Here is an 11,038-nt window from a genome sequence, read left to right as displayed (position 1 = left end):
TTTAAACATTAAAATGTCTGAAGGACAGACAGACAGGCAGGTTAAACGAATCTCATGGCAACAGCCGTCAATGGTCGCGTCGGAGAAGTTTGTAAACACAATATTTTCGATGTTACACGATACACGAATTTTAGGTTCAAAACTTACTGCGTGTAAGAGAGAGAGAGATCAGAAGTGATAGAAGGACTGTATCAGCGAATAACATCTTTCACGCTGCGTTGCACGCTGAACAACTGCTCCAATACTGTCAAAGATCTTTTCCACTCTGCACGTGATACCAACATTGTCGTGTGCTCCTCCACAGTTGCCTTCTTACTGCTCTCATCCTCTCCACCTCCACAAATCAAACGACATGCCTGGTGTCTGTGCAACAAAAGCAACCTACCCACGTGCAGTTAACGTTGTTTCCCTTTATCCGCAAAACAACGTCGTCCTTCACGTCCACCCCTGGCCTGCATCCGTCACCTTGGCAACCAGATCCCGAGTGTCGGCCTCGACTAACGCCACGTCTGTAGCAGTAGTCTGGCCCGCTGATCTGACCAACGCTCAACCCCCGTCTTAAAAAAAAAATAAACAACAAACATTGTTTACACAAACAGGAAAAAAATATTCAGCCATCTGTGCACTGCAGGGTGAGTGTGAGAGAGATTTGGAATTTTTTTTTTTAGAAAACCACTTGGTTGAAAGATAGAAAGAAAAAAAGACAGAATGTGTTTATAAAAAAGTAAAGTAGCTTTTTAACATCCTGAGGTTAGCAAGTGCAGAATGTCTGATAATAGCAATTGTGGTGTATGCTCTATGACCACACCCATCCGCCGACCCGCCCACCTGTGCTGCAGCACACCTACCTCAGCATGCGACAGCGGTGTTCCGTCAGCCGCTCGCCCGCCGCGTCCAGGCTGCGCGTCTCTTTACTGCTCCACAACCTCTCCGCCACGGCAGACGTCCTCGGCCTGCCAACGCAACAATAAGCAGTCTGTGGGTTTTTTCCCTTCCTCTTTCTTCGTTCTAAATTCCGCACCTAACTTCCGCCACCCCACCTTAGAGCATTTCCCATAAATCTTGTCAACCAACAACTTTGCTAAGAGTCAGACTAAACAGCGGTAAACTTAGTGACATGCTAATGAGGGGCACTGGGTGTTAACCTCAATAACAATGTGTCAGTCTTAGTGTTACCTGAAATAAAATAGATGCACTTTACCGGGAGGATGCAGCATGCACTACACCCCAGTGTGCGATATCCGTTAATATATAAGAGATTACGTGGTCTGTGTGTGTGTGTCCTCGTGTGCACGTATTCTGTTTGCAGGGTGAGTAAATAGCTTGTTGGGGTTGAGAGGTTGACAGGAGAGAGAGAGAAAAGAGGAAGAATAATTGTCAGAACGGCCACAGGTCTCAGCACAGACAAAATCAATCTCAAAGGAGAAAAGACTGGAAGGAAAATTGAGGGCAAAGATACAGCAAGCGCTAAACTCGCAAGAAATAGTCCGCCTCCCGCTATACGTACCACGTGACCTGCATGAGGTTCTCGCTGTCGATGTATTCCGCCCACAGGCACGCCTCACCTCCCTTCACTTTCTTCTCGTCGATGCTGTAACCTGCGCGTGTACACACACACAAACACATATTAAAGCAACTAGTCTCACTTTGATAACGCAATTAAAAATACTTTTCAAAATCTATTTTTTTTTCCTGTTTTTAGGATGAGGTGGCGCTTGTTTATAAACTCGTGAATTGGTGATACGGAGAGAAAGAAAAGGAAAGAGAGACAGGACAGAGCCGAGAGAAAGAAAGGAAAAAAACGAGGTTTGGGGGAGGGGAGAGAGAGAGAGTGGGGGACTGGGAGAGGAGAAGTGATCTTGACACTAACCGTAACTGGTGTCGACTGGGTCGCACTGATAGTACTTGGGCCACTTAACGCCGTACTCCACGTGATCCAGGTACCAACAGGTGGAGTAGATGACGTCATAGCCCAGAGAGATGGCCCGGCTCACGTCGGCCATGTCCCCCATCCACACCTGTATCAGAGTGTCGTTGGGCAGCTGCAGGCAAAGAGGTCAAAGGTCGGGCTGTGAGCATGACGAGTCTTTTAACCAAGGATCCTACTAAGTACATACAACCTGCAAGTTTTATCACCTGCCCTACGCTGATGTTCTTACCCCATGCTGCGACCCCCTACCACCACCACTTCCGCAGTATCTAGGATACGCAATCAATTCTACCCGATGCAGCATCAACTCCTGGGTGAGCTTATTCATCTATAAAGTTTTATTGGGTACATTAATGTAAACTGCTCACGCAGATATCCGGGATTTCTTTTTTATCCTTGTTCTGTCTTTGGTGATAAGTGTCTTGAAAGCTATAATCCCCTATCGAGAAAATTCCGCCTTTTGTGGGCGGCTCGACACAGATCAAAGACATGCACAGCAAAGGCACTAAAGACAAGGCAAGAAGCAGGGTGGCCAATATAATTTCGATTCTAGCGTCAATAGTCGATTGCACAGCAGATTTAAAAGTTTCAAGTCTTGTCTCACGTTCTTTGCCATACCACTGCAATACTTCATTACCAGGTCGAAATGCAGTTCGTCATTCCACGCCATATTTACTCTCACGTACTTCGATTCGAATTTTTTTTTTAATCACATTTTCGTGCTGTTATCTGTCTGTAGTAATTTAAATACATGACTAACAGGAGTGAGAGATCAAACACAAGGAAGCAGTGATGCCGAAAAACTCCAGCAAGGCCATGACCGCTGACCTGTGACGTAGTACTCACAGTCCAGGTGGATGCTGGGAGAGGTGGTGTTGGTACAGACAGTTATAGACTATTAACATCTAACTGTGCTCTTCACTGCCACTGGCTTCACCCTAGGGATCCATATAGGCAACCTTGTCTAACATCAGCAAACCAACTTTCAAAAAAAAAAAAAAAAATGTTCCATTGTTCTTATCTGAAAGGTCGCATCAACAGTCAGCCGTCAGTATGATCGACTACCGCCAACAACTCCCCCTGCCCAGGCTTGAGGACGAATAAAGCTTGAATAAAAAGCATCCTGCAGATTGGCCCAAGCACACATTTTCCTTTGGCCGTGTATATGTTAAAAGGGACGGCAAGCATATCTGTTCATCTACTCCACCACCCCATCCCACCCCTCCTTCATTTCTCAAAAGCTTAATTTTCTGGGGTTTTTTTTTTTTTTTTTTTGATGTTTCGATGTTTTGGATCGATGGAAACTTTTGCCATCCAGAAGAGAAACTTTGTGTCTGTGTCACTCAGTAGGCAGAGGGAGTTGCTCTTTGATCTTATAATGTTTCCTGTGCCTGTCCCCTACAATTTTAATGTCATAAAGAAAGGAAAAAAAAGAAAGAAAAAGGGATCTATTGATTCTTTATAAATGGGTTTGAGGAAATGAACACCCATATCTCTTTTTCCTACTCTCAATTTTCATTTAGTATGGAGGGTTAACCGTCGAAGAAAAGTTTTTTTTCTGTTAAACACTCCTAATTATACCCTCCGTTCATGACGCTGGTGGCGATGTACTCGTGTTAGAACTAGTCAGCCTCCTTCTGGCAGATGACTTAGCTTGCATGAACAGAGACAAACCTAAGTCATGGTCTGCACCATCACTATAACCAAACACCGACCGAGGAACTGAACGTTTGACCAACAATTCCTTGAACTCTAACCTTCAAATCGTTGTTCATGACCTCCTGCCACATGACGAATCGGACGCCATTTTCCCGCGACATGCCGGAGTCTTTGATGTCCTTCATCAACCTGCAAAAAATGCAATCAAGCAAGCATGTGCCATCAATTTTCTCCTCCCTCGTCATCCTGACGCTGCATTTTATAAAGAACGAACAAGGCCTCTAATTAATAATTTTCACGACGTCTGCCATATTCCGTGGAGAACTGGAAAATTTGAAAGCAAAGTAAAACTTTCGATCTTTTATTTTAAGAAAAAGGTCTTTCAACAAATTTCGACAAAACCTGTCTAGCGAATGACTAACTCTTTGGAGGACTGGAAGACTGGTAGGATACATTTTAGATAAAGAGAAAAAGGAACGAACAAACAAACCAAAGAAAGAAAGATAAAAAGAAAGAATAAATGAAATTTAAATAAAAAAATTGATAAGCCTCTTTTCTCTCTCTATATCTCTCTCACACACAGAGTGACAAAACAAACATAAGCAAGCAGTGTTGCCGAAGACCATACAGCAAGGCCACGACCGCTGACCTGTTGACGTAGTACTCATACACCAGGCGGATGTTGGGAGACGTGGTGTCGAAGAAAGACTGCTGAGAGCGGCCAGTGCGGTCTGTCTGCCGAGAAATCTGGTCCCCAAACTTAATGACGTCAGGGTTGGACTGCCTGCGACAAAGTCATTGCAAAGGTCTATGACGTCAGGGGTTTGCAAGTTGTTCAAGCGAGCTTCAGATGGTGACGTCAGATATCTGGTTGTAGAGGTACGAGCCTCTTGTGTTTGTACGTCACTGTCTACTCTATGAGTTTGCGTCATCGCCAGCTCTACGTTTGGGCTAAATTACTTTTGACAAACTTCCCTGCCGCAGGAAAAAAAAAATCTCTAAGAGCTACTAATCAACCGATATTTGTGGATCTTCCACCGTAAAACTAGGTCATAGGTCAGAACATTTTTTTATTTAAAAAAGGAGATACATTGGACTTACCAGCACCCCAATGGCACTTCGTCCTCCGCCCAAATGCAGAAAGTCGTCTTTGAAGACGCCCATGATCTCGCCGAAGAGGCTTTTGAGAAAACTGTAGCTGGAGTTACGGACAGGGTCGATGGGGCCCAGGTAACCTTTGATCGGCGTCATCCCTGCGTAGCACTGGGTCAGAAGGTCGGGTTTGCTTAAACCCCAAGAGTAAGTGTGTCCTGCAGGAAAAAAGGAAAACCCGGTTAAACCAATGAATGACAAAAGATGAACAACGAATTACACACAAGAAAGAAAAGAGGAAAAACGAACAGAATAAGCAAAGAAAAATATATAAAGGAAGGAAGGGGGAAAATCTAACGGTGTACAAATCCAAAAATCTTAAGCAAATCAAAAACAAACAGACACTAATATTTGTATTTTATCTGAGAGTAAACTTGAGCACTTAAGACTCTCGGAAAGGTAAAGGCTAGAAAGTGCAGTACAGTTTTATATATAAACACACACGCACACACACGATCAAACAGCTGTGCTACTTAAACCTCGCGTAGGCCTGCTATTCTATTTGTCACATAAACAGGGGGCGCCTAACTTGTCAGACTGGTTTCACCTGTGCTGTCAAACCCCCGTCGCCACCAAAGATATTAGTTTGTACCAGCTGGCAGCTATCCATCGATGGTTTAAACGGTCGTGAACACCACAAGTGTACACCATGTGAGTCAACTTAATTTACGACTCTGTCAGCCATATCGAAGGCATAAAAGTTTGCTGCCAAAAAGAAAAATAAAACTGTTTATACTGCCAGCTTCACGCAATACAGTGGGCGAGTACGAGGTGATGTCCTAACGCTACCCGCCACTCACCTGGGGTGTCAAACTCCGGCATCACCTCGAATACCACGCAGTCTGGCATACTCGATGATGTCTGTAATATCTTTGTGGGAATATATAAACGTTGGATGAAATGCACCCTGAAAAATATATGAACAGTGGTTAAACTCTCTCTCTGACCCCCACACACACAAAGACCTTTCGCATTCCAATGTCAAGGTATTAAGCATAAAAAAGAGGAATTTAAAGGATGGAGTAGCTTTCACTGTAAAGAGATCGTATTAAAATTAAAACGAGGGAGGGGTGCGAAGATGAATCCACAAAAATATTTATCTTGTACCTTTGCGCTGAGTTCTGGGAAAAGCTGACTTTGGTACGGAAACGACTGGTCGTCCACGATGTGCCAATGAAACACATTCATCTTGTTCATCTCCATGGCGTCCTGACACAAACCAACACACACACGCCCATGAACGTGTTACTTTTTCATGTTTGAAATATGTTTGTCGGTCAGGTAATGGCACAAAAAGCATCAAAATTACCCTCTTCTCTCCCATTCCGAAATGTGAATCAAAAAAGAAAGAAAAAGATTTACAGTAAGAAGCGCTCAGTCTCACACCATACAAAAGCAAGGTAACGTTACAGCAGGCAGACAGAAAGCAGATTGACGTCTGGCATGACCTTTGCCCATACCCCCTGACCCTAGCTAACAAGATGCTGGTATTTCCTGACAATGTGATCCACGTGTCTGATTACTGATCTGTTTCTACTCCACTTCAATGGCTGTACATGTGTCTTGTTAACAAACTAATCTATGAATGTCATCCAACAAAAGAGCGACCTGGCATTCCCATGAACTTTACAGGACTCTAGGAACTGTGTCTCTGTCTTGGGTTTTTGTTGTTTGTCATGAGCAGAGAGCCTGGCTTTGGCTGGGATACCGAGCTATAAAAGATCACAATATTATTATTACTGTGTCCTTTACAATGTTAACATATCCAAGAATTATCTTGACGTAGCTGATGACCTTTTCCCGTAGATGGCGAAGTTTGTGTCTCATGTCACATTTTGTGCCTCCCATTATGTTATTCTTTCCAGCATTTGCACCCAACTGGGATATGAATAATCTACAACCTGATTGCGTGTTACCATTGAGGAAAGCCACTCACCAGCATGTCCAGGATGACCTCCTTGAAGACGTAGTGTCGCGAAGTGTCGATGAGGATGCCGCGATGCGGGAAGCGGGGGTAGTCGCTGATGATGCTCTCCTTGACGTACAGCTGCCAGCAGAACAAAGACCAGACACGTGACCTCAAGCGCACAGGCAGCGACAAAAGGGAACAACATCTAGGTCCTAACCTTTAATTGTAAACTTTTACGAGTCGCCTACCTACAGACGGTCTGGCAACTTTTACAACCATTCTTAATGAGCGCTGCCAGAAACATTACCTTATCAATGCCAGTGTAACATCTAACCCTGTACGTAATGACGCCAATCAGAGACCAATGTGCCCATTACACGGGTGTCCGTTTCTAAATGATGGGCTAATGATGAACCTAACTTGCCATACTCGTGTTTCTGTATTGTATTGTTGACCTGTACTCTTTCGTGCACAGAGTATCGAGCACGCCTTCACACGGAAAAAAATATGCTCTACATATTTAATATCATCTAACTATTTAATAGGCCTGTTGTATTAGGATTGCTCTTTCGTAATATCTTCATTATTACACGCTAGAGGAAAAATTGATTGCGTTTTTGATTATCAGCGTATTGCGCCCTGTCAACAGGTTTTTAAAACAGAGAGCATAGTGAAGCCACGTAAACAGGTGCTACAGATAAACAGAAAATATGAGTGCCGAGGATGAGAACTGAATCCACAACACATAACCCTGGTACGGTACCGCCGTGCCACCGAATCTCCCCTCCTTTAGAGAGTGAAAACACACAGAGAAAAAGATTGTTTTATATATATATGTTATGAACAAACTTGTGTACATGTATTGGAATGCTATTCTGTGTATCTATTACAAACCTATACTGTACAGAGTTGCGAGCCATTTAGAGGTGAGATGAGATCTTAAGGAGCACTCGCGGCACTAACTGCTGTATACACCTGACAGCCAAAGCTGTGCCACGTTGAAAAAGCAGCAAAGTTTCGTCAACACGTGTTACGCAGCACTTTATTTTCTGCAGCAGGCCGCCATTATGCAAGACACAGCGGCAAGCAAGCAGATTCGTGCGCGCGTGTTGTGCGGTAAAATTTATTAAAATTATGGTAGTAGATATTTACAAAAGTTTAGACGCTTATCTAATATTTATCTAATTTTTAATTTGTTTAACATTTATAGTTAATTGTATGGCCCGGTCCGCCGAGCTATCACGTGACTAACTGTACCACGTGCTCCGTCTTTCGCCTCAACAACGTGCTCGCCATTGTAAGACGCTGTCGTATCCTGTTCTGGAGAAAGAACTTGCTGTGCAGTTTGGCTTTAAATCTTCATTCAAATTTTGTCTACCTGCTAATTCAGTGTATTTAATTTTTGTTTGTCGTGAATTTATAGATCCTTTTATAGATATTTCATAGATAAGCAATGTGATGATAGACTTCAGCTATTTGATATTGTCTTTTGAAAGTTCTGACATATAATCGTATGTTAAATTTTTCTTTTTTAATCACAGCTGTTTATAGAGTATAATCTTCATATCTCATCTGCATTTTTTTAAATATTAAATATAATTTAGATAGCATGGACTATTCGTACTCAACGAAAAGAAGAAGAATCAGAGCCAGAGTTAGAGAACATTTAGAGTATGCTAGAAATGCCATGAATAACGAGCCACACCAGGAATCGTGCAACGACCAAGCGGCTTTTAGTCCGCTAAGGGCCAGTACCATTGGAGATCAGACCAGTGAAGGTACTGCACTACACACTCTTTGCTGGAGTACTAACTCAGACCCACTTCCTTCATTAATGTCTTCACACATATTATTGGTCAAGTTGAAAAAAAAAATGATACTATTTATAACATCAACTGGTTTTTTCACTCTGTAGTATTCACATTATTAATAAAATCCACATTTGCTTAAAGGATTGAAGTGATGTAAAGCGAAAGGCTGTGCATGCTAATTTTCCTTTGACACGGAAAAGTACACTTGATATTTAGAGCGAAGAACTAATTAAAACTCTTCTTTGCAGATGGCATGTCTGAGTCAAGCTCCAATAATTTGACTAGTAAGTTTATTTTCCATCTCCCTCTATAATTTGTGATCACTGGACAAATATTAATGTTGATTACATGTATATGTTCTTATCAACCTCAAGATTCTGTTAAATTTTGTAAATTCTGTCAATAACCTAAAATACCTTATTTTAAATCAATTTTAGAACTAATAATAATATTTTGATTGCAGTTTATTTGCTGACCAGACTTTTGGACAAACTTGAGGAACTCTCCCAAAAAGTAACGCAGAATACAATTATTCTGCAAAATCTGGCTTCACAGAGTGATGACCCCAGCAGCCATTCCGGATGGGTTAGTGCTTCCCCTGAACTCCGCGGAAGAAATTAATGAGCTGGAGGAGGGGTTAATGGACAAGGAGTTTAGGTCAAAAGTGGTATGTTAAATGTTATGTTGTTATGAAGTACACTTTTTAGCTACAATTTCTAACTGTACCCTTAGCAATAAATAACAAATCAATTGTTATGTGATAGTCTTGATAAATTATTCAGAAAGTATCTAGTGAGTTGCATGTCTATTGTCGGTTTCTACATTCTGGAAATAATGTTTTTCTTTTTACAGATTCAGCACCTTTCCTGCATTGGGGGGGATTCTGTGAGCTCCCTTGTGAGAAGAATTTTAAGAAGGGTGATAAGCTCAGAGGTTGCAGTTAAATACAATTTCAGCGGTGCTAAAGGAAAGAACAGCTTCCACACACTTCAGCTGAGGGGAGTTTTAATTGGTGCGTGGTTGTTATTGGACTGCTTTGATGTGTACCATAATCTGTAAAGTTTACAGACTGATTTTTGTTGTGCATCCCAGTTTTTTATTTTCTCTTCATTTACTTTATAGATGCATCTGTATTCACATCCTTCCATTATGCTTTCCTTCTGTACACAGCGGCAGTTAGGAGAACCTTTAGCACCGCTTCAGAAGCTGATATTGACGGTGTAACTCGGAAGTTTTTTTCTAATGCCAGAGACAGGGATGGAGGGAGAGCACGAAGGACATCTAGTGGTAAGAGCATTGGAACAATTCTTTTAAAGGTAGCATGGAGTTTGAAAATAAAAAAAAGATAAATAATTGATAAGATCAAACACTTGGTATTATGTTAAATCATGAACTAGAATTGAAGTTAAAATGGAATCAACAATTACCAACTCGGATTTTTTCTGAAAAATGTTGATGATGCACCAAAAATAACTTGGCTTTAGGCACATAGCAGCCAAACATTATTTAGAACCTCAGGATAAGCCTACACAGTTAGAATAATGAAAATTGTCTTTATTTCTAACTTGTTGCTAAAGCTTTTTATTTTATTTTTTTTGCTACAATTAGCATGAAGACTTTGAAGACTCAATTCTTTATTGTAAATAAATATTTAAACCATTTTTATTTTTTGCTGGTATGTGATTGTTTTGAATACTGTAATGATTTTTTTTCTTTGGTCAGGGACCCACGACAACTAGGCTGAATACTTCAAATACTTTAAAAAGTCACATTCAATGAATATTAAAACCATTATTATATTTTGCTTGTTCATGATAATTTGTTTTAAATATTGTAATGATTTTTGTTTTGTTAGGCTTTCACGACAACTAACCTGAAAACTTTGAAAAGTGTTGTAAATAAATAATAAAACCAAGTTTATTATTTGCTTATATGTGTGAATCTGATAGATTGTTTTCAAGATTGTAATGATTTTTTTTTTGTCAGGCATTCTCAACAAATTCTTTGCTTGTATATATGCATGTGATAATTTGATTTTTTTGTCAGGCATTTGCAACACATTGTTGTCGATTAATATTAAAACCATGTTTATCGTTTGCTTGTATGTAATAATAAATTGTTGAATCATATTCTTTGTCTGCTGGTATTTAGGGAGAGTAAGAGTGAATGACAGCACCTTCATTTAAATGTCTGAAAGATGTAAGATTGTTTTTTAATGTGCCAATGGTGCTGAAAGGGAAATTTGGGACAAGATGAAGGTTAAGTAGGTTTTGGAGTCGAGCTTCGAAGGGCTGAGAAGAGTTTTTAGGGTGGGGCTGAGAGGTGTTTTGAAGAGTTAGTTCTCCCAAAACCCACAAGGTGCTGATGCTGATTACGCTTCCATCCCCCGTAACTTTCCTTAGCGGCCCCATTTCTCAGCCCGAAAGGGGCCCTTTCTGGGCTGATGAACGCTTGCATGCTGGGGAGTGTTGCTGTAGCTTGATAACGTACACGATAAATGCAACGATGATAAGACAACATTGAAGCCTTGCTAATGTATCCACTGCCACACCAAGGCAGCTAATCATGTGACAACTT

At 41.2% G+C, this 11,038-nt stretch overlaps 2 protein-coding genes across 3 annotated transcripts in view; one reads left to right on the top strand and one right to left on the bottom strand.

Moving 5' to 3' along the window:
* LOC112576421 (beta-hexosaminidase subunit alpha-like) overlaps nucleotides 1-11,038 on the bottom strand; it is a 55,862-nt gene that overhangs the window by 5,956 nt on the left and 38,868 nt on the right. Inside the window, 12 exon segments of the mRNA XM_025258799.1 lie at nucleotides 386-557; nucleotides 849-953; nucleotides 1,508-1,598; nucleotides 1,871-2,042; nucleotides 3,688-3,778; nucleotides 4,239-4,373; nucleotides 4,691-4,713; nucleotides 4,715-4,899; nucleotides 5,542-5,566; nucleotides 5,568-5,648; nucleotides 5,849-5,950; nucleotides 6,678-6,788. Coding sequence (XP_025114584.1) covers nucleotides 386-557; nucleotides 849-953; nucleotides 1,508-1,598; nucleotides 1,871-2,042; nucleotides 3,688-3,778; nucleotides 4,239-4,373; nucleotides 4,691-4,713; nucleotides 4,715-4,899; nucleotides 5,542-5,566; nucleotides 5,568-5,648; nucleotides 5,849-5,950; nucleotides 6,678-6,788 — 1,293 coding nt within the window.
* LOC112576422 lies at nucleotides 6,796-11,034 on the top strand. Of its 2 annotated transcripts, none has more exons than XR_003101833.1 (4): nucleotides 6,796-8,428; nucleotides 8,710-8,745; nucleotides 8,925-9,748; nucleotides 10,184-11,034. XR_003101833.1 is itself a non-coding variant. In XM_025258801.1 (4 exons), exons 1-4 carry the CDS (start codon nucleotides 9,021-9,023, stop codon nucleotides 10,198-10,200), a joined length of 402 nt encoding a protein of 133 aa, XP_025114586.1. In that variant the 5' UTR covers nucleotides 6,796-9,020; the 3' UTR covers nucleotides 10,201-11,034. The 2 variants fall into 2 exon arrangements, 1 of the variants encoding a protein (XP_025114586.1); XM_025258801.1 differs by having other exon boundaries at nucleotides 6,796-9,128; nucleotides 9,314-9,473; nucleotides 9,632-9,748.

The sequence above is a fragment of the Pomacea canaliculata genome, linkage group LG12 (genome assembly GCF_003073045.1).
Source record: "Pomacea canaliculata isolate SZHN2017 linkage group LG12, ASM307304v1, whole genome shotgun sequence".
Taxonomy (NCBI): Eukaryota; Metazoa; Mollusca; class Gastropoda; order Architaenioglossa; family Ampullariidae; genus Pomacea; species Pomacea canaliculata.
This window is presented reverse-complemented; position numbering and strand designations above follow the sequence as displayed.

Excerpts from the sequence above, each read along its gene's own strand:
- LOC112576422 (XM_025258801.1), top strand. The coding sequence starts at position 9,021 with ATGACCCCAGCAGCCATTCCGGATGGGTTAGTGCTTCCCCTGAACTCC. Across the intron at positions 9,129-9,313 it reads AGGAGTTTAGGTCAAAAGTG|ATTCAGCACCTTTCCTGCAT; the intron begins GTATGTTAAATG and ends TTCTTTTTACAG. Across the intron at positions 9,474-9,631 it reads GCTGAGGGGAGTTTTAATTG|CGGCAGTTAGGAGAACCTTT; the intron begins GTGCGTGGTTGT and ends TTCTGTACACAG.